This window comes from Amblyomma americanum, unplaced genomic scaffold (genome assembly GCF_052857255.1).
Source record: "Amblyomma americanum isolate KBUSLIRL-KWMA unplaced genomic scaffold, ASM5285725v1 scaffold_127, whole genome shotgun sequence".
In the NCBI taxonomy this organism is placed as follows: Eukaryota; Metazoa; Arthropoda; class Arachnida; order Ixodida; family Ixodidae; genus Amblyomma; species Amblyomma americanum.
In genome coordinates this window covers 245685-273486 of record NW_027526599.1, presented here as the reverse complement: position 1 = coordinate 273486, position 27802 = coordinate 245685, and the positions used below count along the sequence as shown (strand labels likewise).

General features: G+C 41.0%; 2 protein-coding genes across 2 annotated transcripts; one reads left to right on the top strand and one right to left on the bottom strand.

Annotated features, from left to right (window-relative positions):
- Positions 1 to 631: 631 nt before the first annotated feature.
- On the top strand, positions 632 to 3865 carry LOC144112435 (P2X purinoceptor 7-like). The gene is made up of 4 exons (XM_077645276.1): positions 632 to 754; positions 1822 to 2034; positions 2092 to 2258; positions 3728 to 3865. Exons 2-3 carry the CDS (start codon positions 1847 to 1849, stop codon positions 2255 to 2257), a joined length of 354 nt encoding a protein of 117 aa, XP_077501402.1. The 5' UTR covers positions 632 to 754; positions 1822 to 1846; the 3' UTR covers position 2258; positions 3728 to 3865.
- LOC144112437 (uncharacterized) lies at positions 2973 to 6703 on the bottom strand. The gene is made up of 10 exons (XM_077645278.1): positions 6412 to 6703; positions 6246 to 6329; positions 6002 to 6178; positions 5670 to 5826; positions 5155 to 5524; positions 4915 to 5079; positions 4442 to 4614; positions 3935 to 4083; positions 3657 to 3855; positions 2973 to 3164 (listed from the first exon to the last, which is right to left on the bottom strand). The coding sequence occupies exons 2-9, from the start codon at positions 6292 to 6294 to the stop codon at positions 3689 to 3691; spliced, it is 1407 nt and encodes a 468-aa protein (XP_077501404.1). The 5' UTR covers positions 6295 to 6329; positions 6412 to 6703; the 3' UTR covers positions 2973 to 3164; positions 3657 to 3688.
- Positions 6704 to 27802: the final 21099 nt, after the last annotated feature.

The following is a 27802-nucleotide window of genomic DNA, read 5'->3' as shown; positions in this document are numbered from 1 at the left end:
ACATGCTTTTCGCGCAGTTATAGGAGAAAAAAGTTTTGAGTCGTATCACACAGACACTTGTAAAACCGATGTGTTCAGATTTAACTCGTTTTGGTCTAAAACAGGTTGTTTCGTTGTTTTAAGCAAGAATACATGCTTTTCGCGCAGTTACAGGAGAAAAAGTTTTGACTCGTATCACACAGACACTTGTAAAACCGATGTGTTCAGATTTAACTCGTTTCGGTCTAAAACAGGCTGTTTCGTTGTTTTAAAGGGAGACTGAAGCACTTTTTGCAAAAATCGGGCTTGCGGCGGCACCTTACAGTTTTTAATGCTGCGAACTCGAATAGAGAACTGAAATTTGGTAAAAACAAGCGCTAGTTGTCGTTTTTAGCAGAAATACGCAGCCGGCGCCTCGGGGCACATCGCGGGTCGCGCCGCCGCCTCTGATTGGCCAAGAAGACGTGACGACACTTCGAGGACCGGCGAAGCGGCCGATATGGCTGCAGTGCTGCGTAGGCTGCGTTGCGTGCCGATTGCAGCTCTTCGCGGTGTTGTATAAGCGATTACAAGACACTTTTGGCTCGCACGTGAACATCGGGGTTATCCTTATGGAAGGCTTTCATTCCACAGTTCAGCTCGGTGCTTCTCCTTACCTTTTTGAGCCTGACGCATCCCCGCAAGGGAGTTCTACTGCGCCCCCGTCGAGCGACAGTTCGTCGTTGGCCGCCAGCGAAAGCGACGAGGCATTTTTACGCGTGGGAAATGTGAACTGGTAAGTATCTCGATTGCTAATCGGTTCCCGCGCATATAGATGCTGTTTATTGATGCGGCGTTGCTGCTGACGAGGCCCTACAGCGCGAGTGGCTCAGTGCGGCATTTCTTTATTGCATTTGGTCGCGAGGAATACGCAGGTGTAGTGTAGGTATAGAACACGGTTAGTGTTTGAGCGCGCTGGCAGAACACATTATCCCGGTTGTAAATGCAATTTATCGACAAATAAATTCAAGGAACAGGCTGCTACCGCAGTATTTGCGCGTGCTGTACGATAGCCTGATCGGCGTGCGACAGTCCGTTTTTAACATGCATTCTTCCAGTATACGCAAATTATTCAGCATGTGCACGTTTGTTTTTCATATCTTCAGAGTAATGCTGTAGGTTTCGGCGCGCTGGCGCATCTTTTTGGCACATCTGTTGCGAACACTCCGCGACGGGGCAGTGACCTATGCTGCGCGTCCTGTTTTATTTTGCTTTGCTGCACGTCGTTAGAAGGGGAGGACCAGTTTGAGCTTCCATGCACTTAGGTCTATCTCCCCGTTCGCGCTTGCGGCTTCCCTCGCCACCCCAGACGGCGGGGCTCTCTGCCGGCCTCGACCTTGGGCCCGTCCCCTGGGCGAGGGACGGTGCAGCCGCCTGGGGAGGAATTCTGGTATAAGGGAAAGACGTTGACATCAGTTTTGAGCTTTCCGACTCGTTCAAACTGACGAGCTGCAGTTAGCAATTTATTTTTACGCGTGAAAAGGGGCGCGGACATCTTGAGGGTGGACCGGCGAAGGGGGCTGCGCTCGTGGCAGGTTGTCTCTAGCTACTCCCTAAGTCGGCCGCGGGCAGTTGTGGCCGTATACTGACTCTTGTACCCATTTGTAAATAGCCTGTATAAAAGTTCTTCGTTTCTCACTAAATCGCTTCGCCTGCAAGTCGCATTCATCGAGGTGCTTTCAAGCGGTGCATTCAGTTTTGAAAACCACCGGCAAACTTTACTAATGCATAGTACGATTTTAGACTTCTTGCCTACAGGCTTGGCACTGAAGCATTACCGAAGCGTTTTACCTTCCTCTTCAGGTGTTCCTGCAAACACTGCGCAGTAATGACTGAAAAAGAAGACTGCCTATGTTGTCAAGAGGTCCCCGAAATTACTGGAAAGCAGAAGCGGGCGCGGTGCATCACAACAACAAAAAAATTCAAAGACGTATGCCTCAACAAAGCAGTCCTTGAAGTTGCACTGGCACGGCAGGAATCCAGGGCATCAAGAAACGACAGGGGCTCTGTGAACAAGTGAGGAGCACATGTGGTAGCTGGGTCAGTTTTATTGACATGCATTCTTTATTTTAGGAGGATGAGGTATGCTGCATATCGACAATTTGTCTACCTTGTGTGGAAAAGACTGGGCAGGCACAAGAGAGAAATCCTGCCGAGCTGCGTGCTCAGTGCTGTAAGAAAAAAATATCTTTCTGCTGATGGCAGTTATACAGGATTCAAGCACCCTTATACTTGCTGAGGTAAGTACACATTATAAAGCCTAAATAGCTAAGCACACAAGTCATTCCTCTAATTTGCAGTTATTTGTACCTCCTTCCAGAGTTTGTGCAAATGCCTAGAACATTCATGAAATAAATTTTCATTCATGGTTGGCAAAACCAGAGATAAAAACACACAGATGCTAATTTATTTGCGAAGCTTCTGCAAGTCAGCATACACCTCGCCAGTAAGAATGTGAATCAAGTGGGCAGTAGAGACCATGCTACAGAATGAGGAGCATGGGAATGAAATTACAATTTCACTCCATTTGAAATAGTAATAAAAGAAAAGAAGAATGGAGAATGTCTGGTGGTGGACTGGACGGCAGTATTATATGCGTAGGTGACGAAAGGAAGGACAAGGTCCCAGTTGGAATGGTCAGGACTGATATACATGGTGAGCATGTCAACAAATGTCCGGTTAAACCGTTCGGTGAGACCGTTGGACTTCAAATCTATTTATGCTAACCTACAAATTGTCGAGAAATGCAGAAGGATAAAGCTTTTAGGATCATGCAGATACTGTCTTATAGTTTATGGTGTGTTCACCACAGTCTGTCGCTACTAATATTTTTTGGAAGACAGCAATGGCTGCTAAATATGTGGCAGTAGTGCATTGGTTCCTCTTTCATAATGGCAGATATGAAGTACAGCAGATTGAAATCATAAAAAAATAAAGTGAAGAGAGAGCCTCAGTCCAGCGACCAGCGTTCCAACAAGAGGACTTGTCTTTGTCAGGTCAAGTGCGGTCATCATTGGCAGGGGTTATATAGGCCCTTCACTCTAAGGAGGATGGACTGGGGTTACGGTGGGGAGTGGAGTGAGGAGGGTGGGAAGGTGGCGCGCTTAGTCTTCAAACAGCTCTTGTCTAGCCATGGAGGCTGTCACCTACAGGTAGGAGAGAAGCGGGTTAGTAACCATACTGAGTTGAAAAGAATGCAAGAACAGACCCCCCTTTTTCAAAAAAAAATGCAACAGAATCTAAATGAACAACGGCAATAAAACAATAAAAGAAAAACAGCTAAGGGAGCAAAAAAATGCCACGAAGGAAAGAATAGAGGCCTTAAAGTGGTTGTCAAGGTTGCATTCTTTTTCCTTGTAATCTATGCAATCCCCAGCATATAGTGCAAAGTGGTATACGTACTTTTTAGTGGCTGCATGATTTCGCCTACTCTGCCTTCTTGTGTTTAGTGATATCTGTTTTTCATTTTTTTTACAAACTAAACATTTTAGTAACTAGTACTCCCTAATTAAACTACACAGTGCATGTCATCACATCCTTTGCTGTACATTTTTACCTGTCACAATGGCTATCAAGGGCTTTGGCTGCTCAACCCACGTTCAGATTTGGGACATGTGGTAAACCCCCATACTACTTACCAGCATTTTCTCTGCAGATCATGAGAGGCTGATCATTGCCTATTGAATCTTGACTTTCTTTTCTCGACCAGCTTCTCCTTTGGGACCTTTGGAAAACTGCTGCTGAGTGGTGGGCGAGATTCTGGGGCAGTTTTCCTTTCCTGGGGCTGCGTGCTCTCAGCCATGGCCACAACCTTGTCGAGGAGGCATTTGACGTAGCCTGTGTGAGCATTTCATCTTGTAGATTGTGCAATATTCACTTTCTTCATGACCAAATAAACTAGGTGGTGCAAGCTTACCATGAGTGGGTGGCTCCTTTACTGGACAAGCTGTTGGGTCACCACCTGCTGCCTTTGGGTAACGCACGCACCATCGAAGTGTGCCATCCTTTGTGCGTGCCTGACCACGTCCACTGTTCTCATTGTAATGAAGTGCAGCAAGTTGGGTCCTGAAAAAGTTGCACAGGACCGTGTGAAAACGTGTAAACGTGTAACATATATAAAAAGTCCAACCGTAAAGATCATGCAACAAAAGGTCACTGATGGATGTTAAGCACAGCACCATGTTAGCAATTAGTGCTTAAAAGCACCATGAGCACGCATGATGAAAATACTGAAGAAGCAAAGAACTACTTTTGAAGAGCGAACAGAACAATGCATCGCCTCAGTTGCTGGGCAAATTGAAAATGAAAATGCAGTTCTTGTATGGTAAACACAGCCAAAACTAAATGCTCACAAAGTGTCGGCACGTAAAATCCCTTCCGATTCGCTCGACGAAGCAGCTGCTAGATACCTTTTGCCATGTGCCACACGTCAAACTCGTGGGTGATTGCAGTTTTGTTGTTGCGGAGAAAGCACTTGATCTGTGTATGACGGTCAGTCACCAGCACTGCTACTTTGATGTTCGCACTCTCCAGAAAAGCAAGGCCTTGTTTCAGGCCTTCCAACTCCATGCGACAGCTGCCGCCAGCATCATTGGACTGTGGAATGATAATGGCAAAGGATATTGAGTTTGATGCGCTGCGTGTCTATCAGTTAAAAAAAAAGACTGCATGTGTTGAGGTCTCTCCTTCCCAGGTGTTTAAGTATTTTTACGAGAATACATCTTTGTATTTCTAACAATGGTAGTGCTATGCTGATGGGGATTCAAGGATAAACCCATGGCAATGCATGTGCTGTAGAAAGAAGTCACCATATTTAAGTGTTGCGTTAGTTCATTTGGCAGCATTAGTGAGCTATAAACATTTACAGAATGTTGCTGTAGCACAGTGGAAACGCACCTGCACGACTTCAAAATGCAAGACTTTGTGGCGTTCAACGTCCATCAGAGTATACGTGCCATATTTGGCACTAAATCCTGGCGAATCAGATCGTCCATCTCCAGCAAGGTTCACCTGTTGGCCTTGCAACTCTTGGAGCAGACTTTTCTGCTCTTCTTTCCAAACCTGAAAAAAAAAAATCAGTGTGCATTGAACCTTGATCATGCAAAAAAAGCTGGAAACTTCTTCATGACTCCTTACCCTGTCAATTGCAGGCCACAGATATGAACGCTGGATTGTAAAAAACGTCCTGTTGCTCACAACTGGTACACCAATTGAAGCCAGCATTCTCAGTGTAGCTGTTGGATTGCTTCCAGAGAAGAGAACTGCTGCGCAAAGCTGCACGTTGAGCATCGGCTGCTGTTTTTTGATGTCCTGATTACACCAGTACAACAAGTGGCCCGATGCGCACTCCCCATAGACTTTTAGAAGTGTGCCTTCACACTCAAATCTGACTGCCCGAGGAGCGAGGCATTCTGTGCACAGCTGGAAAAGTTTCCAAAGGTACTTCTCCTGTACCAAAAAAATTTTGTTGCCGGAGTCATCTGTGGAGTTTCCAACACATCCCTGCCTGGAAGAGAATGGGCAAATTTTCAATTGCACTGGACGGCCTAAACACGCTACCTCGCATGAAAAAAATTAGGAGTGAATGTTTATGGCACCAGAGTAAAAGAAGGGTAAACAGGTGTTTATCATACTATTTACAAATCACATACTTCTCTTCAAATTCTTCACATGGGCTGTAGTCCTCATCATCGTAGTTCTCATCTCCACCTTCGTCTTCTGTGGTGTTCTCATTTTCAATCGCCTCTCTCTGGATTGGCATGGTCGTTTGAGTAGCTGCGTCTATCATGGGACTACCAACCTGAATGCCTAAAAGTCATGCGACATGTGCACCTGCATTTAGTAGTTGTTACCACTGGATTCAATGTAGAATATGCGGAAATTTTTGTACAATTGAAAACCTCTATAGCGCTTTGCCCCCTTCCCCATCAATATTATACAAATGCATGAATCGAAAATGTATGCTGATTGTGGAGGCACATACCAATAGATACAGTATGCGGTTTTGTCTGAGAGTGGCGTGATGCTGTGCTTCTTTTCACACATGCCTGTACAGCTTTGCTTTGTGTTGATGGCCACACTGTTGCTTGGACAGACTTGTGTCTTCCCCCCTCACAAGACTCTGTCAGTTTGACCTCCGGCGGCACATCCTGTGCTGCATCTGAAATAATGAGCAGGTTATCATGTAATGCCTTGTATTACTCTGCTTGGTCAAGATTGGTCATTACCAGTAAGAGCGAGGATACTTAGTTGCATTGCACAGTTTTCTTGTGGCATTGCACAGAGATCTGCTGCAGCTTCTGTTGTGACATCTGCAACAGAGGCTGAGACATGATTTGATGCACACGAGATCCATGCATAACTAAATGTTCAGACTGAATGTAGCGTAATTACCTGTTGAGTTACCAGAGGAACTGCCCAATTTTGGATCAAGTGTTTGCACGCTTGATCCTTCTCCAAGCAGTCCTGCAAGGACCTGAAAGGATAAAAAGTGTACTGGACCACTGAATTGCTCTTCACTGAAAATTTTTCTATGAAAGCAAGAAAGCCGCGTATGTGATGTCGTTCTCGGCTGTTAGGTGATCATCGAAATGGATGTTTACCTCGTAAGAATAGCATGACGCCTGCCGACTTATCGCATTTGCATAACCACATCGGAATTGGACAGATTTAAAAAAGTGTGAAGCTAGCGGTTAGGGTCATAGGGGAATAGCGAGTCGCCAGTGCGCATTCGCAGGGCAGTTACCAGAGTGGTGCTATTGTCCTGCGCCTGCGCTGTGGCTCCTCGCTATTCCCCTGTGACCCTAATCGGCAGCTTCACCCTATTCTAAATGTCTCTATTAACTTCTAGTCCGTTCTGCGTCCCGCCGCTGCCATAATAAGTCCGACGCCGCGCACCTGTGTTTCAAAGCCAAGCTTCAACTCGCCCAGGCTCTGTCGAGTATTTCCGTTTCAGATTGCGTAGCTAATGATTCAAGGCGAAGCAGCAACGGGTGGGAAATCACGACGCCGCATGTGAACAGCTTCGACATTTGTTTGCTTCGACGCGTCGGACCAAACCTCGCTCAGCGCGCCCCAAGACCTGGCCAACCTGGCAGTGCCACTGCTCCGCAGGGGCTTCCCGAGCATGTCAGGCACAGCAGTGGGCTTTCTTCAATTGCCTGTCCCGTCTGCACGCGAAGAATCACCAGCGGTGTTTCGTTGATTAATTAACGTTTAGCACAGGGGTCTCTATAGCATATCCCCTTGCGCGAGAAAAGGAAACTCGCCAGTACAGCCGCGCGCGGCGCATGCAGCTGTGCCCTACCATCGCGGGATCGCTCTCCACGTGGGCGAATCACAGTCAACGCTTCATGCCACGCTCCACACAAAAATGAGACCTGAATTTCCGCGAAGTAATGAATTTAAAATCGGAAGTAGAAGCACTCACCTCTTGTTTCCTTCTTTTAGCAAATGCACTTCTTGGCGGTGGCGACATGCTTTTTTTTGTGCGAAAATACTGAAGGAACCGCGTCATGGTTCAGCCTTGCCCCTCTGACAGAAATCCCTAGCGATCGCATTAGGGACAAGCTCTGCGCGTAGTCGCTGTCACGAAAGTGCTTCGAGCAAAGTACGCTTGCTTTGGTCGGCTTGAAATTCTTCCTCTTCACAGCCACGACCCACTGCGCTGCGAGCTTTTGATCTTTCGGGAAAGTGTGGAAGACGACATCGTCGCGGCCGTAGGTGCTCGTACACCCGAATGCACAGCAGTACCTCATGTTCGATCGCCTGCATGGGGTCGGGTGCTCAAAACTTGGCTGGAACACTTTGTGAGTACGTCCACAGCGCAGCCAACACGAGGAACAACGCGCACTGAAAGCACAGTCCGGCGACTAGGGAGAGTCTCCGACTCCTCATAATGACGTCACACGGGCCGACAAGGAGGCGGTTCTCCTCTCCGCTGTTTCCCTCTCCTGCGCTCTCTAGGGACGCGGGAGATTTGAACGGCGTGATTTCAATCTGTGATTGCGCCGGTGCTTTTGCAACAATTGAAAAAATAACTTCACAGACATGGTCAACAATGAGTATACTTCAAAAGCCTAGTAGGTTAGCAGATTTGAAAACCGCCTCAGTCTCCCTTTAAGCAAGAATACATGCTTTTCGCGCAGTTACAGGAGAAAACGTTTTGACTCGTATCACACAGACACTTGTAAAACCGATGTGTTCAGATTTAACTCGTTTCGGTCTAAAACAGCTTGTTTCGTTGTGCTAAGCAAGAATACATGCTTTTCGCGCAGTTATAGGAGAAAAAAGTTTTGAGTCGTATCACACAGACACTAGTAAAACCGATGTGTTCAGATTTAACTCGTTTCGGTCTAAAACAGCTTGTCTCGTTGTATTAAGCACGAATACATGCTTTCCGCGCACTTATAACAGAAAAAGTTTTGACTCCTATCACACAGACACTTGTAAAACCGATGTGTTCAGATTTAACTCGTTTCGGTCTAAAACAGCTTGTTTCGTTGTGTTAAGCAAGAATACATGCTTTTCGCGCAGTTATAGGAGAAAAAAGTTTTGAGTCGTATCACACAGACACTAGTAAAACCGATGTGTTCAGATTTAACTCGTTTTGGTCTAAAACAGGTTGTTTCGTTGTTTTAAGCAAGAATACATGCTTTTCGCGCAGTTACAGGAGAAAAAGTTTTGACTCGTATCACACAGACACTTGTAAAACCGATGTGTTCAGATTTAACTCGTTTCGGTCTAAAACAGGCTGTTTCGTTGTTTTAAGCAAGAATACATGCTTTTCGCGCAGTTACAGGAGAAAACGTTTTGACTCGTATCACACGGACACTTGTAAAACCGATGTGTTCAGATTTAACTCGCTTCGGGTATAAGAGAAAAAGTTTTGACTCGTATCACACAGACACTTGTAAAACCGATGTGTTCAGATTTAACTCGTTTCGGTCTAAAACAGCTTGTTTCGTTGTTATAAGCAAGAATACATGCTTTTCGTGCAGTTATAAGAGAAAAAGTTTTGACTCGTATCACACAGACACTTGTAAAACCGATGTGTTCAGATTTAACTCGTTTCGGTCTAAAACAGGTTGTTTCGTTGTTTTAAGCAAGAATACATGCTTTTCGCGCAGTTACAGGAGAAAAAGTTTTGACTCGTATCACACAGACACTTGTAAAACCGATGTGTTCAGATTTAACTCGTTTCGGTCTAAAACAGCTTGTTTCGTTGTGTTAAGCAAGAATACATGCTTTTCGCGCAGTTACAGGAGAAAAAGTTTTGACTCGTATCACACACACATGTAAATCCGATGTGTTCATATTTAACTCGTTTCGGTCTAAAACAGCTTGTTTCGTTGTTATAAGCAAAAATACATGCTTTTCGCGCAGTTACAGGAGAAAAAGTTTTGACTCGTATCACACAGACACTTGTAAAACCGATGTGTTCAGATTTAACTCGTTTCGGTCTAAAACAGCTTGTTTCGTTGTTATAAGCAAGAATACATGCTTTTCGCGCTGTTACAGGAGAAAAAGTGTTGACGCGTATCACATGGACACTTGTAAAACCGATGTCTTCAGATTTAGATTGTTTCGGTCTAAAATAGCTTGTTTCGTTGTGTTAAGCAAGAATACATGCTTTTCGCGCAGTTATAAGAGAAAAAAGTTTTGACGTATCCCACAGACACTTGTAAAACCGATGTGTTCAGATTTACCTCGTTTTGGTCTAAAACACGTTGTTTCGTTGTTTTAAGCAAGAATACATGCTTTTCGCGCAGTTACAGGAGAAAAAGATTTGAAGCGTATCACACGGACACTTGTAAAACCGATGTCTTCAGATCTAGCTCGCTTCGTTCTAAAAGAGCTTGTTTCGTTGTGTTAAGCAAGAATACATGCTTTTCGCGCAGTTTTAGGAGAAAAAAGGTTTGAGTCGTATCACACAGACACTTGTAAAACCGATGTGTTCAGATTTAACTCGTTTCGGTCTAAAACAGCTTGTCTCCTTGTATTAAGCACGAATACATGCTTTCCGCGCAGTTATAAGAGAAAAAGTTTCGACGTATCACACAGACACTTGTAAAATCGATGTGTTCAGATTTAACTCGTTTCGGTCTTAAACAGCTTGTTTCGTTTTATTAAGCACGAATACATGCTTTTCGCACAGTTACAGGAGAAAACGTTTTGACGCGTATCACATGGCCACTTGTAAAACCGATGTCTTCAGATTTAGCTCGTTTCGGTCTAAAACAGCTTGTTTCGTTGTATTAAGCACGAATACATGCTTTTCGCGCAGTTATAAGAGAAAAAGTTTTGACTCGTATCACACAGACACTTGTAAAACCGATGTGTTCAGATTTAACTCGTTTCGGTCTAAAACAGCTTGTTTCGTTGTATTAAGCACGAATACATGCTTTTCGCGCAGTTATAAGAGAAAAAGTTTTGACTCGTATCACACAGACACTAGTAAAACCGGTGTTCAGATTTAACTCGTTTCGGTCTAAAACAGGTTGTTTCGTTGTTTTAAGCAAGAATACATGCTTTTCGCGCAGTTACAGGAGAAAACGTTTTGACTCGTATCACACAGACACTTGTAAAACCGATGTGTTCAGATTTACCTCGTTTCGGTCTAAAACAGCTTGTTTCGTTGTGTTAAGCAAGAATACATGCTTTTCGCGCAGTTATAGGAGAAAAAAGTTTTGAGTCGTATCACACAGACACTTGTAAAACCGATGTGTTCAGATTTAACTCGTTTTGGTCTAAAACAGCTTGTTTCGTTGTTATAAGCAAGAATACATGCTTTTCGCGCAGTTACAGGAGAAAAAGTTTTGACTCGTATCACACAGACACTTGTAAAACCGATGTGTTCAGATTTACCTCGTTTTGGTCTAAAACACGTTGTTTCGTTGTTTTAAGCAAGAATACATGCTTTTCGCGCAGTTATAAGAGAAAAAGTTTTGACTCGTATCACACAGACACTTGTAAAACCGATGTGTTCAGATTTAACTCGTTTCGGTCTAAAACAGGCTCTTTCGTTGTTTTAAGCAAGAATAGATGCTTTTCGCGCAGTTACAGGAGAAAACGTTTTGACTCGTATCACACAGACACTTGTAAAACCGATGTGTTCAGATTTAACTCGTTTCGGTCTAAAACAGCTTGTTTCGTTGTTTTAAGCAAGAATACATGCTTTTCGCGCAGTTACAGGAGAAAAAGTTTTGAAGCGTATCACACGGACACTTGTAAAACCGATGTCTTCAGATCTAGCTCGCTTCGTTCTAAAAGAGCTTGTTTCGTTGTGTTAAGCAAGAATACATGCTTTTCGCGCAGTTATAGGAGAAAAAAAGGTTTGAGTCGTATCACACAGACACTTGTAAAACCGATGTGTTCAGATTTAACTCGTTTCGGTCTAAAACAGCTTGTCTCGTTCTATTAAGCACGAATACATGCTTTTCGCGCAGTTATAAGAGAAAAAGTTTTGACTCGTATCACACAGACACTAGTAAAACCGATGTGTTCAGATTTAACTCGTTTCGGTCTAAAACAGGCTGTTTCGTTGTTTTAAGCAAGAATACATGCTTTTCGCGCAGTTACAGGAGAAAACGTTTTGACTCGTATCACACAGACACTTGTAAAACCGATGTGTTCAGATTTAACTCGTTTCGGTCTAAAACAGCTTGTTTCGTTGTGCTAAGCAAGAATACATGCTTTTCGCGCAGTTATAGGAGAAAACGTTTTGACTCGTATCACACAGACACTTGTAAAACCGATGTGTTCAGATTTAACTCGTTTCGGTCTAAAACAGCTTGTTTCGTTGTGTTAAGCAAGAATACATGCTTTTCGCGCAGTTATAGGAGAAAAAAGTTTTGAGTCGTATCACACAGACACTTGTAAAACCGATGTGTTCAGATTTAACTCGTTTCGGTCTAAAACAGCTTGTCTCGTTGTATTAAGCACGAATACATGCTTTCCGCGCAGTTATAAGAGAAAAAGTTTCGACGTATCACACAGACACTTGTAAAACCGATGTGTTCAGATTTAACTCGTTTCGATCTAAAACAGCTTGTTTCGTTTTATTAAGCACGAATACATGCTTGTCGCGCAGTTACAGGAGAAAAAGTTTTGACGCGTATCACATGGCCACTTGTAAAACCGATGTCTTCAGATTTAGCTCGTTTCGGTCTAAAACAGCTTGTTTCGTTGTATTAAGCACGAATACATGCTTTTCGCGCAGTTATAAGAGAAAAAGTTTTGACTCGTATCACACAGACACTAGTAAAACCGATGTGTTCAGATTTAACTCGTTTCGGTCTAAAACAGGCTGTTTCGTTGTTTTAAGCAAGAATACATGCTTTTCGCGCAGTTACAGGAGAAAACGTTTTGACTCGTATCACACAGACACTTGTAAAACCGATGTGTTCAGATTTAGCTCGTTTCGGTCTAAAACAGCTTGTTTCGTTGTTTTAAGCAAGAATACATGCTTTTCGCGCAGTTATAAGAGAAAAAGTTTTGACTCGTATCACACAGACACTTGTAAAACCGATGTCTTCAGATTTAACTCGTTTCGGTCTAAAACAGGTTGTTTCGTTGTTTTAAGCAAGAATACATGCTTTTCGCGCAGTTACAGGAGAAAAAGTTTTGACTCGTATCACACAGACACTTGTAAAACCGATGTGTTCAGATTTAACTCGTTTCGGTCTAAAACAGCTTGTTTCGTTGTGTTAAGCAAGAATACATGCTTTTCGCGCAGTTACAGGAGAAAAAGTTTTGACTCGTATCACACAGACACTTGTAAATCCGATGTGTTCATATTTAACTCGTTTCGGTCTAAAACAGCTTGTTTCGTTGTTATAAGCAAGAATACATGCTTTTCGTGCAGTTACAGGAGAAAAAGTTTTGACTCGTATCACACAGACACTTGTAAAACCGATGTGTTCAGATTTACCTCGTTTTGGTCTAAAACACGTTGTTTCGTTGTTTTAAGCAAGAATACATGCTTTTCGCGCAGTTATAAGAGAAAAAAGTTTTGACGTATCACACAGACACTTGTAAAACCGATGTGTTCAGATTTAACTCGTTTCGGTCTAAAACAGCTTGTTTCGTTGTTATAAGCAAGAATACATGCTTTTCGCGCTGTTACAGGAGAAAAAGTTTTGACGCGTATCACATGGACACTTGTAAAACCGATGTCTTCAGATTTAGCTTGTTTCGGTCTAAAATAGCTTGTTTCGTTGTGTTAAGCAAGAATACATGCTTTTCGCGCTGTTATAAGAGAAAAAAGTTTTGACGTATCCCACAGACACTTGTAAAACCGATGTGTTCAGATTTACCTCGTTTTGGTCTAAAACACGTTGTTTCGTTGTTTTAAGCAAGAATACATGCTTTTCGCGCAGTTACAGGAGAAGAAGTTTTGACTCGTATCACACAGACACTTGTAAAACCGATGTGTTCAGATTTACCTCGTTTTGGTCTAAAACACGTTGTTTCGTTGTTTTAAGCAAGAATACATGCTTTTCGCGCAGTTATAAGAGAAAAAGTTTTGACGTATCACACAGACACTTGTAAAACCGATGTGTTCAGATTTAACTCGTTTCGGTCTAAAACAGCTTGTTTCGTTGTTATAAGCAAGAATACATGCTTTTCGCGCTGTTACAGGAGAAAAAGTTTTGACGCGTATCACATGGACACTTGTAAAACCGATGTCTTCAGATTTAGCTTGTTTCGGTCTAAAATAGCTTGTTTCGTTGTGTTAAGCAAGAATACATGCTTTTCGCGCTGTTATAACAGAAAAAAGTTTTGACGTATCCCACAGACACTTGTAAAACCGATGTGTTCAGATTTACCTCGTTTTGGTCTAAAACACGTTGTTTCGTTGTTTTAAGCAAGAATACATGCTTTTCGCGCAGTTACAGGAGAAGAAGTTTTGACTCGTATCACACAGACACTTGTAAAACCGATGTGTTCAGATTTAACTTGTTTCGGTCTAAAATAGCTTGTTTCGTTGTGTTAAGCAAGAATACATGCTTTTCGCGCAGTTATAGGAGAAAAAAGGTTTGAGTCGTATCACACAGACACTTGTAAAACCGATGTGTTCAGATTTAACTCGTTTCGGTCTAAAACAGCTTGTCTCGTTGTATTAAGCACGAATACATGCTTTCCGCGCAGTTATAAGAGAAAAAGTTTCGACGTATCACACAGACACTTGTAAAACCGATGTGTTCAGATTTAACTCGTTTCGGTCTAAAACAGCTTGTTTCGTTTTATTAAGCACGAATACATGCTTTTCGCGCAGTTACAGGAGAAAAAGTTTTGACGTATCACACAGAAACTTGTAAAACCGATGTGTTCAGATTTAACTCGTTTCGGTCTAAAACAGCTTGTTTCGTTGTTTTAAGCAAGAATACATGCTTTTCGCACAGTTACAGGAGAAAAAGTTTTGACGCGTATCACATGGCCACTTGTAAAACCGATGTCTTCAGATTTAGCTCGTTTCGGTCTAAAACAGCTTGTTTCGTTGTATTAAGCATGAATACATGCTTTTCGCGCAGTTATAAGAGAAAAAGTTTTGACGTATCACACAGACACTTGTAAAACCGATGTTTTCAGATTTAACTCGTTTCGGTCTAAAACAGCTTGTTTCGTTGTATTAAGCACGAATACATGCTTTTCGCGCTGTTACAGGAGAAAAAGTTTTGACGCGTATCACATGGACACTTGTAAAACCGATGTCTTCAGATTTAGCTTGTTTCGGTCTAAAATAGCTTGTTTCGTTGTGTTAAGCAAGAATACATGCTTTTCGCGCTGTTATAAGAGAAAAAAGTTTTGACGTATCCCACAGACACTTGTAAAACCGATGTGTTCAGATTTACCTCGTTTTGGTCTAAAACACGTTGTTTCGTTGTTTTAAGCAAGAATACATGCTTTTCGCGCAGTTACAGGAGAAGAAGTTTTGACTCGTATCACACAGACACTTGTAAAACCGATGTGTTCAGATTTACCTCGCTTTGGTCTAAAACAGCTTGTTTCGTTGTTTTAAGCAAGAATACATGCTTTTCGCGCAGTTACAGGAGAAAAAGTTTTGAAGCGTATCACACGGACACTTGTAAAACCGATGTCTTCAGATCTAGCTCGCTTCGTTCTAAAAGAGCTTGTTTCGTTGTGTTAAGCAAGAATACATGCTTTTCGCGCAGTTATAGGAGAAAAAAGGTTTGAGTCGTATCACACAGACACTTGTAAAACCGATGTGTTCAGATTTAACTCGTTTCGGTCTAAAACAGCTTGTCTCGTTGTATTAAGCACGAATACATGCTTTCCGCGCAGTTATAAGAGAAAAAGTTTCGACGTATCACACAGACACTTGTAAAACCGATGTGTTCAGATTTAACTCGTTTCGGTCTAAAACAGCTTGTTTCGTTTTATTAAGCACGAATACATGCTTTTCGCGCAGTTACAGGAGAAAAAGTTTTGACGTATCACACAGACACTTGTAAAACCGATGTGTTCAGATTTAACTCGTTTCGGTTTAAAACAGCTTGTTTCGTTGTTTTAAGCAAGAATACATGCTTTTCGCACAGTTACAGGAGAAAAAGTTTTGACGCGTATCACATGGCCACTTGTAAAACCGATGTCTTCAGATTTAGCTCGTTTCGGTCTAAAACAGCTTGTTTCGTTGTATTAAGCACGAATACATGCTTTTCGCGCAGTTATAAGAGAAAAAGTTTTGACGTATCACACAGACACTTGTAAAACCGATGTGTTCAGATTTAACTCGTTTCGGTCTAAAACAGCTTGTTTCGTTGTATTAAGCACGAATACATGCTTTTCGCGCAGTTATAAAAGAAAAAGTTTTGACTCGTATCACACAGACACTAGTAAAACCGATGTGTTCAGATTTACCTCGATTCGGTCTAAAACAGGTTGTTTCTTTGTTTTAAGCAAGAATACATGCTTTTCGCGCAGTTACAGGAGAAAACGTTTTGACTCGTATCACACAGACACTTGTAAAACCGATGTGTTCAGATTTAACTCGTTTCGGTCTAAAACAGCTTGTTTCGTTGTGTTAAGCAAGAATACATGCTTTTCGCGCAGTTATAAGAGAAAAAGTTTTGACTCGTATCACACAGACACTAGTAAAACCGATGTGTTCAGATTTAACTCGTTTCGGTCTAAAACAGGTTGTTTCGTTGTTTTAAGCAAGAATACATGCTTTTCGCGCAGTTACAGGAAAAAACGTTTTGACTCGTATCACACAGACACTTGTAAATCCGATGTGTTCATATTTAACTCGTTTCGGTCTAAAACAGCTTGTTTCGTTGTTATAAGCAAGAATACATGCTTTTCGCGCAGTTACAGGGGAAAAGGTTTGACTCGTATCACACAGACACTTGTAAAACCGATGTGTTCAGATTTACCTCGTTTTGGTCTAAAACACGTTGTTTCGTTGTTTTAAGCAAGAATACATGCTTTTCGCGCAGTTATAAGAGAAAAAGTTTTGACTCGTATCACACAGACACTTGTAAAACCGATGTGTTCAGATTTAACTCGTTTCGGTCTAAAACAGCTTGTTTCGTTGTTTTAAGCAAGAATACATGCTTTTCGCGCAGTTACAGGAGAAAAAGTTTTGAAGCGTATCACACGGACACTTGTAAAACCGATGTCTTCAGATCTAGCTCGCTTCGTTCTAAAAGAGCTTGTTTCGTTGTGTTAAGCAAGAATACATGCTTTTCGCGCAGTTATAGGAGAAAAAAGGTTTGAGTCGTATCACACAGACACTTGTAAAGCCGATGTGTTCAGATTTAACTCGTTTCGGTCTAAAACAGCTTGTCTCGTTGTATTAAGCACGAATACATGCTTTTCGCGCAGTTACAGGAGAAAAAGTTTTGAAGCGTATCACACGGACACTTGTAAAACCGATGTCTTCAGATCTAGCTCGCTTCGTTCTAAAAGAGCTTGTTTCGTTGTGTTAAGCAAGAATACATGCTTTTCGCGCAGTTATAGGAGAAAAAAGGTTTGAGTCGTATCACACAGACACTTGTAAAACCGATGTGTTCAGATTTAACTCGTTTCGGTCTAAAACAGCTTGTCTCGTTGTATTAAGCACGAATACATGCTTTCCGCGCAGTTATAAGAGAAAAAGTTTCGACGTATCACACAGACACTTGTAAAACCGATGTGTTCAGATTTAACTCGTTTCGGTCTAAAACAGCTTGTTTCGTTTTATTAAGCACGAATACATGCTTTTCGCGCAGTTACAGGAGAAAAAGTTTTGACTCGTATCACACAGACACTTGTAAAACCGATGTGTTCAGATTTAACTCCTTTCGGTCTAAAACAGCTTGTTTCGTTGTTTTAAGCAAGAATACATGCTTTTCGCACAGTTACAGGAGAAAAAGTTTTGACGCGCATCACATGGCCACTTGTAAAACCGATGTCTTCAGATTTAGTTCGTTTCGGTCTGAAACAGCTTGTTTCGTTGTATTAAGCACGAATACATGCTATTCGCGCAGTTATAAGAGAAAAAGTTTTGAAGCTTATCACACGGACACTTGTAAAACCGATGTCTTCAGATCTAGCTCGCTTCGTTCTAAAAGAGCTTGTTTCGTTGTGTTAAGCAAGAATACATGCTTTTCGCGCAGTTATAGGAGAAAAAAGGTTTGAGTCGTATCACACAGACACTTGTAAAACCGATGTGTTCAGATTTAACTCGTTTCGGTCTAAAACAGCTTGTCTCGTTCTATTAAGCACGAATACATGCTTTTCGCGCAGTTATAAGAGAAAAAGTTTTGACTCGTATCACACAGACACTAGTAAAACCGATGTGTTCAGATTTAACTCGTTTCGGTCTAAAACAGGTTGTTTCTTTGTTTTAAGCAAGAATACATGCTTTTCGCGCAGTTACAGGAGAAAACGTTTTGACTCGTATCACACAGACACTTGTAAAACCGATGTGTTCAGATTTAACTCGTTTCGGTCTAAAACAGCTTGTTTCGTTGTGTTAAGCAAGAATACATGCTTTTCGCGCAGTTATAAGAGAAAAAGTTTTGACTCGTATCACACAGACACTAGTAAAACCGATGTGTTCAGATTTAACTCGTTTCGGTCTAAAACAGGTTGTTTCGTTGTTTTAAGCAAGAATACATGCTTTTCGCGCAGTTACAGGAAAAAACGTTTTGACTCGTATCACACAGACACTTGTAAAACCGATGTGTTCAGATTTACCTCGTTTTGGTCTAAAACACGTTGTTTCGTTGTTTTAAGCAAGAATACATGCTTTTCGCGCAGTTACAGGAGAAAAAGTTTTGACGCGTATCACATGGACACTTGTAAAACCGATGTCTTCAGATTTAGCTCATTTCGGTCTAAAACAGCTTGTTTCGTTGTATTAAGCAAGAATACATGCTTTTCGCGCAGTTATAGGAGAAAAAAGTTTTGAGTCGTATCACACAGACACTTGTAAAACCGATGTGTTCAGATTTACTCGTTTTGGTCTAAAACAGGTTGTTTCGTTGTTTTAAGCAAGAATACATGCTTTTCGCGCAGTTACAGGAGAAAAAGTTTTGACTCGTATCACACAGACACTTGTAAAACCGATGTGTTCAGATTTAACTCGTTTCGGTCTAAAACAGGCTGTTTCGTTGTTTTAAGCAAGAATACATGCTTTTCGCGCAGTTACAGGAGAAAACGTTTTGACTCGTATCACACAGACACTTGTAAAACCGATGTGTTCAGATTTAACTCGTTTCGGTCTAAAACAGCTTGTTTCGTTGTGTTAAGCACGAATACATGCTTTCCGCGCAGTTATAAGAGAAAAAGTTTTGACTCGTATCACACAGACACTTGTAAAACCGATGTGTTCAGATTTAACTCGTTTCGGTCTAAAACAGCTTGTTTCGTTGTGTTAAGCAAGAATACATGCTTTTCGCGCAGTTATAGGAGAAAAAAGTTTTGAGTCGTATCACACAGACACTTGTAAATCCGATGTGTTCAGATTTAACTCGTTTCGGTCTAAAACAGCTTGTCTCGTAATAAGCAAGAATACATGCTTTCCGCGCAGTTATAAGAGAAAAAGTTTCGACGTATCACACAGACACTTGTAAAACCGATGTGTTCAGATTTAACTCGTTTCGATCTAAAACAGCTTGTTTCGTTTTATTAAGCACGAATACATGCTTTTCGCGCAGTTACAGGAGAAAAAGTTTTGACTCGTATCACACAGACACTTGTAAAACCGATGTGTTCAGATTTAACTCGTTTCGGTCCTAAACAGCTTGTTTCGTTGTGTTAAGCAAGAATACATGCTTTTCGCGCAGTTACAGGAGAAAAAGTTTTGACTCGTATCACACAGACACTTGTAAATCCGATGTGTTCATATTTAACTCGTTTCGGTCTAAAACAGCTTGTTTCGTTGTTACAAGCAAGAATACATGCTTTTCGCGCAGTTACAGGAGAAAAAGTTTTGACTCGTATCACACAGACGCTTGTAAAACCGATGTGTTCAGATTTACCTCGTTTTGGTCTAAAACACGTTGTTTCGTTGTTTTAAGCAAGAATACATGCTTTTCGCGCAGTTATAAGAGAAAAAAGTTTTGACGTATCACACAGACACTTGTAAAACCGATGTGTTCAGATTTAACTCGTTTCGGTCTAAAACAGCTTGTTTCGTTGTTATAAGCAAGAATACATGCTTTTCGCGCTGTTACAGGAGAAAAAGGTTTGACGCGTATCACATGGACACTTGTAAAACCGATGTCTTCAGATTTAGCTTGTTTCGGTCTAAAATAGCTTGTTTCGTTGTGTTAAGCAAGAATACATGCTTTTGGCGCAGTTATAAGAGAAAAAAGTTTTGACGTATCCCACAGACACTTGTAAAACCGATGTGTTCAGATTTACCTCGTTTTGGTCTAAAACACGTTGTTTCGTTGTTTTAAGCAAGAATACATGCTTTTCGCGCAGTTACAGGAGAAAAAGTTTTGACGTATCACACAGACACTTGTAAAACCGATGTGTTCAGATTTAACTCGTTTCGGTCTAAAACAGGCTGTTTCCTTGTTTTAAGCAAGAATACATGCTTTTCGCGCAGTTACAGGAGAAAACGTTTTGACTCGTATCACACAGACACTTGTAAAACCGATGTGTTCAGATTTAACTCGTTTCGGTCTAAAACAGCTTGTTTCGTTGTGCTAAGCAAGAATACATGCTTTTCGCGCAGTTATAGGAGAAAAAAGTTTTGAGTCGTATCACACGGACACTTGTAAATCAGATGTGTTCAGATTTAACTCGTTTCGGTCTAAAACAGCTTGTTTCGTTGTGCTAAGCAAGAATACATGCTTTTCGCGCAGTTATAGGAGAAAAAAGTTTTGAGTCGTATCACACAGACACTTGTAAAACCGATGTGTTCAGATTTAACTCGTTTCGGTCCTAAACAGCTTGTTTCGTTGTGTTAAGCAAGAATACATGCTTTTCGCGCAGTTACAGGAGAAAAAGTTTTGACTCGTATCACACAGACACTTGTAAAACCGATGTGTTCAGATTTAACTCGTTTTGGTCTAAAACAGCTTGTTTCGTTGTTTTAAGCAAGAATACATGCTTTTCGCGCAGTTACAGGAGAAAAAGTTTTGACGCGTATCACATGGCCACTTGTAAAACCGATGTCTCCAGATTTAGCTCGTTTCGGTCTAAAACAGCTTGTTTCGTTGTATTAAGCACGAATGCATGCTTTTCGCGCAGTTATAAGAGAAAAAGTTTTGACTCGTATCACACAGACACTTGTAAAACCGATGTGTTCAGATTTAACTCGTTTCGGTCTAAAACAGCTTGTTTCGTTGTGTTAAGCAAGAATACATGCTTTTAGCGCAGTTATAAGAGAAAAAGTTTTGACTCGTATCACACAGACACTTGTAAATCCGATGTGTTCAGATTTAACTCGTTTCGGTCTAAAACAGCTTGTTTCGTTGTTATAAGCAAGAATACATGCTTTTCGCGCAGTTATAGGAGAAAAAGTTTTGACTTGTATCACACAGACACTTGTAAAACCGATGTGTTCAGATTTACCTCGTTTTGGTCTAAAACACGTTGTTTCGTTGTTTTAAGCAAGAATACATGCTTTTCGCGCAGTTATAGGAGAAAAAAGTTTTGAGTCGTATTACACAGACACTTGTAAAACCGATGTGTTCAGATTTAACTCGTTTCGGTCTAAAACAGGCTGTTTCGTTGTTTTAAGCAAGAATAGATGCTTTTCGCGCAGTTACAGGAGAAAACGTTTTGACTCGTATCACACAGACACTTGTAAAACCGATGTGTTCAGATTTAACTCGTTCGGTCTAAAACAGCTTGTTTCGTTGTTTTAAGCAAGAGTACATGCTTTTCGCGCAGTTACAGGAGAAAAAGTTTTGAAGCGTATCACACGGACACTTGTAAAACCGATGTCTTCAGATCTAGCTCGCTTCGTTCTAAAAGAGCTTATTTCGTTGTGTTAAGCAAGAATACATGCTTTTCGCGATGTTATAGGAGAAATAAGGTTTGAGTCGTATCACACACACTTGTAAAACCGATGTGTTCAGATTTAACTCGTTTCGGTCTAAAACAGCTTGTCTCGTTGTATTAAGCACGAATACATGCTTTTCGCGCAGTTATAAGAGAAAAAGTTTTGACTCGTATCACACAGACACTAGTAAAACCGATGTGTTCAGATTTAACTCGTTTCGGTTTAAAACAGGTTGTTTCGTTGTTTTATGCAAGAATACATGCTTTTCGCGCAGTTACAGGAGAAAACGTTTTGACTCGTATCACACAGACACTTGTAAAACCGATGTGTTCAGATTTAACTCGTTTCGGTCTAAAACAGCTTGTTTCGTTGTGTTAAGCAAGAATACATGCTTTTCGCGCAGTTATAGGAGAAAAAAGTTTTGAGTCGTATCACACAGACACTTGTAAAACCGATGTGTTCAGATTTAACTCGTTTTGGTCTAAAACAGGTTGTTTCGTAGTTTTAAGCAAGAATACATGCTTTTCGCGCAGTTACAGGAGAAAAAGTTTTGACTCGTATCACACAGACACTTGTAAAACCGATGTGTTCAGATTTAACTCGTTTCGGTCTAAAACCGGCTGTTTCGTTGTTTTAAGCAAGAATACATGCTTTTCGCGCAGTTACAGGAGAAAACGTTTTGACTCGTATCACACAGACACTTGTAAAACCGATGTGTTCAGATTTAACTCGTTTCGGTCTAAAACAGGTTGTTTCTTTGTTTTAAGCAAGAATACATGCTTTTCGCGCAGTTACAGGAGAAAAAGTTTTGACTCGTATCACACAGACACTTGTAAAACCGATGTGTTCAGATTTAACTCGTTTCGGTCTAAAACAGCTTGTTTCGTTGTGTTAAGCAAGAATACATGCTTTTCGCGCAGTTTCAGGAGAAAAAGTTTTGACTCGTATCACACAGACACTTGTAAATCCGATGTGTTCATATTTAACTCGTTTCGGTCTAAAACAGCTTGTTTCGTTGTTATAAGCAAAAATACATGCTTTTCGCGCAGTTACAGGAGAAAAAGTTTTGACTCGTATCCCACAGACACTTGTAAATCTGATGTGTTCAGATTTAACTCGTTTCGGTCTAAAACAGCTTGTTTCGTTGTTATAAGCAAGAATTCATGCTTTTCGCGCTGTTACAGGAGAAAAAGTGTTGACGCGTATCACATGGACACTTGTAAAACCGATGTCTTCAGATTTAGCTTGTTTCGGTCTAAAATAGCTTGTTTCGTTGTGTTAAGCAAGAATACATGCTTTTCGCGCAGTTATAAGAGAAAAAAGTTTTGACGTATCCCACAGACACTTGTAAAACCGATGTGTTCAGATTTACCTCGTTTTGGTCTAAAACACGTTGTTTCGTTGTTTTAAGCAAGAATACATGCTTTTCGCGCAGTTACAGGAGAAAAAGTTTTGAAGCGTATCACACGGACACTTGTAAAACCGATGTCTTCAGATCTAGCTCGCTTCGTTCTAAAAGAGCTTGTTTCGTTGTGTTAAGCAAGAAGACATGCTTTTCGCGCAGTTATAGGAGAAAAAAGGATTGATTCGTATCACACAGACACTTGTAAAACCGATGTGTTCAGATTTAACTCGTTTCGGTCTAAAACAGCTTGTCTCGTTGTATTAAGCACGAATACATGCTTTACGCGCAGTTATAAGAGAAAAAGTTTCGACGTATCACACAGACACTTGTAAAACCGATGGGTTCAGATTTAACTCGTTTCGGTCTAAAACAGCTTGTTTCGTTTTATTAAGCACGAATACATGCTTTTCGCGCAGTTATAAGAGAAAAAGTTTTGACTCGTATCACACAGACACTAGTAAAACCGTTGTCAGTAAAGCAGCTGAATGGGCTAGTTGGTTTTGCATCTTGGTGAAAAAACAGCGCACAAGCAGACTTGTCCCCTTCTTTCTGTCTGTGTCTGCTATCAGCGCTTGTCCCTTCTTTCTGTCTGTGTCTGCTTCAGCGCTTGTCCCTTCTTTCTGTCTGTGTCTGCTATCAGCGCTTGTCCCTTCTTTCTGTCTGTGTCTGCTTGTGCGCTGTTTTTTCACCAAGATAGTAAAACCGGTGTTCAGATTTAACTCGTTTCGGTCTAAAACAGCTTGTTTCGTTGTGTTAAGCAAGAATACATGCTTTTCGCGCAGTTATAGGAGAAAAAAGTTTTGAGTCGTATCACACAGACACTTGTAAAACCGATGTGTTCAGATTTAACTCGTTTTGGTCTAAAACAGGTTGTTTCGTTGTGTTAAGCAAGAATACGTGCTTTTCGCGCAGTTATAAGAGAAAAAGTTTTGACTCGTATCACACAGACACTTGTAAAACCGATGTGTTCAGATTTAACTCGTTTCGGTCTAAAACAGGCTGTTTCGTTGTTTTAAGCAAGAATAGATGCTTTTCGCGCAGTTACAGGAGAAAACGTTTTGACTCGTATCACACAGACACTTGTAAAACCGATGTGTTCAGATTTAACTCGTTTCGGTCTAAAACAGCTTGTTTCGTTGTGCTAAGCAAGAATACATGCTTTTCGCGCAGTTATAGGAGAAAAAAGTTTTGAGTCTTATCACACAGACACTTGTAAAACCGATGTGTTCAGATTTAACTCGTTTCGGTCTAAAACAGCTTGTTTCGTTGTTTTAAGCAAGAGTACATGCTTTTCGCGCAGTTACAGGAGAAAAAGTTTTGAAGCGTATCACACGGACACTTGTAAAACCGATGTCTTCAGATCTAGCTCGCTTCGTTCTAAAAGAGCTTGTTTCGTTGTGTTAAGCAAGAATACATGCTTTTCGCGCAGTTATAGGAGAAAAAAGGTTTGAGTCGTATCACACACACTTGTAAAACCGATGTGTTCAGATTTAACTCGTTTCGGTCTAAAACAGCTTGTCTCGTTGTATTAAGCACGAATACATGCTTTTCGCGCAGTTATAAGAGAAAAAGTTTTGACTCGTATCACACAGACACTAGTAAAACCGATGTGTTCAGATTTAACTCGTTTCGGTCTAAAACAGGTTGTTTCGTTGTTTTATGCAAGAATACATGCTTTTCGCGCAGTTACAGGAGAAAACGTTTTGACTCGTATCACACAGACACTTGTAAAACCGATGTGTTCAGATTTAACTCGTTTCGGTCTAAAACAGCTTGTTTCGTTGTGTTAAGCAAGAATACATGCTTTTCGCGCAGTTATAGGAGAAAAAAGTTTTGAGTCGTATCACACAGACACTTGTAAAACCGATGTGTTCAGATTTAACTCGTTTTGGTCTAAAACAGGTTGTTTCGTAGTTTTAAGCAAGAATACATGCTTTTCGCGCAGTTACAGGAGAAAAAGTTTTGACTCGTATCACACAGACACTTGTAAAACCGATGTGTTCAGATTTAACTCGTTTCGGTCTAAAACCGGCTGTTTCGTTGTTTTAAGCAAGAATACATGCTTTTCGCGCAGTTACAGGAGAAAACGTTTTGACTCGTATCACACAGACACTTGTAAAACCGATGTGTTCAGATTTAACTCGTTTCGGTCTAAAACAGCTTGTTTCGTTGTGCTAAGCAAGAATAAATGCTTTTCGCGCAGTTATAGGAGAAAAAAGTTTTGAGTCGTATCACACAGACACTTGTAAAACCGATGTGTTCAGATTTAACTCGTTTCGGTCTAAAACAGCTTGTTTCAATGTATTAGGCACGAATACATGCTTTCCGCGCAGTTATAAGAGAAAAAGTTTTGACTCGTATCACACAGACACTTGTAAAACCGATGTGTTCAGATTTAACTCGTTTCGGTCTAAAACAGCTTGTTTCGTTGTGTTAAGCAAGAATACATGCTTTTCGCGCAGTTATAGGAGAAAAAAGTTTTGAGTCGTATCACACAGACACTTGTAAAACCGATGTCTTCAGATTTAGCTTGTTTCGGTCTAAAATAGCTTGTTTCGTTGTATTAAGCACGAATACATGCTTTTCGCGCAGTTATAAGAGAAAAAGTTTTGACTCGTATCACACAGACACTTGTAAAACCGATGTGTTCAGATTTAACTCGTTTCGGTCTAAAACAGCTTGTTTCGTTGTTATAAGCAAGAATACATGCTTTTCGCGCAGTTAGCGGAGAAAAAGTTTTGACGCGTATAACATGGCCACTTGTAAAACCGATGTCTTCAGATTTAGCTCGTTTCGGTCTAAACAGCTTTTTTCGTGGTATTAAGCACGAATACATGCTTTTCGCGCAGTTATAAGAGAAAAAGTTTTGACTCGTATCACACAGACACTTGTAAAACCGATGTGTTCAGATTTAACTCGTTTCGGTCTAAAACAGGTTGTTTCGTTGTTTTAAGCAAGAATACATGCTTTTCGCGCAGTTACAGGAGAAAAAGTTTTGACTCGTATCACACAGACACTTGTAAAACCGATGTGTTCAGATTTAACTCGTTTCGGTCTAAAACAGCTTGTCTCGTTGTATTAAGCACGAATACATGCTTTACGCGCAGTTATAAGAGAAAAAGTTTCGACGTATCACACAGACACTTGTAAAACCGATGGGTTCAGATTTAACTCGTTTCGGTCTAAAACAGCTTGTTTCGTTTTATTAAGCACGAATACATGCTTTTCGCGCAGTTATAAGAGAAAAAGTTTTGACTCGTATCACACAGACACTAGTAAAACCGTTGTCAGTAAAGCAGCTGAATGGGCTAGTTGGTTTTGCATCTTGGTGAAAAAACAGCGCACAAGCAGACTTGTCCCCTTCTTTCTGTCTGTGTCTGCTATCAGCGCTTGTCCCTTCTTTCTGTCTGTGTCTGCTTCAGCGCTTGTCCCTTCTTTCTGTCTGTGTCTGCTATCAGCGCTTGTCCCTTCTTTCTGTCTGTGTCTGCTTGTGCGCTGTTTTTTCACCAAGATAGTAAAACCGGTGTTCAGATTTAACTCGTTTCGGTCTAAAACAGCTTGTTTCGTTGTGTTAAGCAAGAATACATGCTTTTCGCGCAGTTATAGGAGAAAAAAGTTTTGAGTCGTATCACACAGACACTTGTAAAACCGATGTGTTCAGATTTAACTCGTTTTGGTCTAAAACAGGTTGTTTCGTTGTGTTAAGCAAGAATACATGCTTTTCGCGCAGTTATAAGAGAAAAAGTTTTGACTCGTATCACACAGACACTTGTAAAACCGATGTGTTCAGATTTAACTCGTTTCGGTCTAAAACAGGCTGTTTCGTTGTTTTAAGCAAGAATAGATGCTTTTCGCGCAGTTACAGGAGAAAACGTTTTGACTCGTATCACACAGACACTTGTAAAACCGATGTGTTCAGATTTAACTCGTTTCGGTCTAAAACAGCTTGTTTCGTTGTTTTAAGCAAGAGTACATGCTTTTCGCGCAGTTACAGGAGAAAAAGTTTTGAAGCGTATCACACGGACACTTGTAAAACCGATGTCTTCAGATCTAGCTCGCTTCGTTCTAAAAGAGCTTGTTTCGTTGTGTTAAGCAAGAATACATGCTTTTCGCGCAGTTATAGGAGAAAAAAGGTTTGAGTCGTATCACACACACTTGTAAAACCGATGTGTTCAGATTTAACTCGTTTCGGTCTAAAACAGCTTGTCTCGTTGTATTAAGCACGAATACATGCTTTTCGCGCAGTTATAAGAGAAAAAGTTTTGACTCGTATCACACAGACACTAGTAAAACCGATGTGTTCAGATTTAACTCGTTTCGGTCTAAAACAGGTTGTTTCGTTGTTTTATGCAAGAATACATGCTTTTCGCGCAGTTACAGGAGAAAACGTTTTGACTCGTATCACACAGACACTTGTAAAACCGATGTGTTCAGATTTAACTCGTTTCGGTCTAAAACAGCTTGTTTCGTTGTGTTAAGCAAGAATACATGCTTTTCGCGCAGTTATAGGAGAAAAAAGTTTTGAGTCGTATCACACAGACACTTGTAAAACCGATGTGTTCAGATTTAACTCGTTTTGGTCTAAAACAGGTTGTTTCGTAGTTTTAAGCAAGAATACATGCTTTTCGCGCAGTTACAGGAGAAAAAGTTTTGACTCGTATCACACAGACACTTGTAAAACCGATGTGTTCAGATTTAACTCGTTTCGGTCTAAAACCGGCTGTTTCGTTGTTTTAAGCAAGAATACATGCTTTTCGCGCAGTTACAGGAGAAAACGTTTTGACTCGTATCACACAGACACTTGTAAAACCGATGTGTTCAGATTTAACTCGTTTCGGTCTAAAACAGCTTGTTTCGTTGTGCTAAGCAAGAATAAATGCTTTTCGCGCAGTTATAGGAGAAAAAAGTTT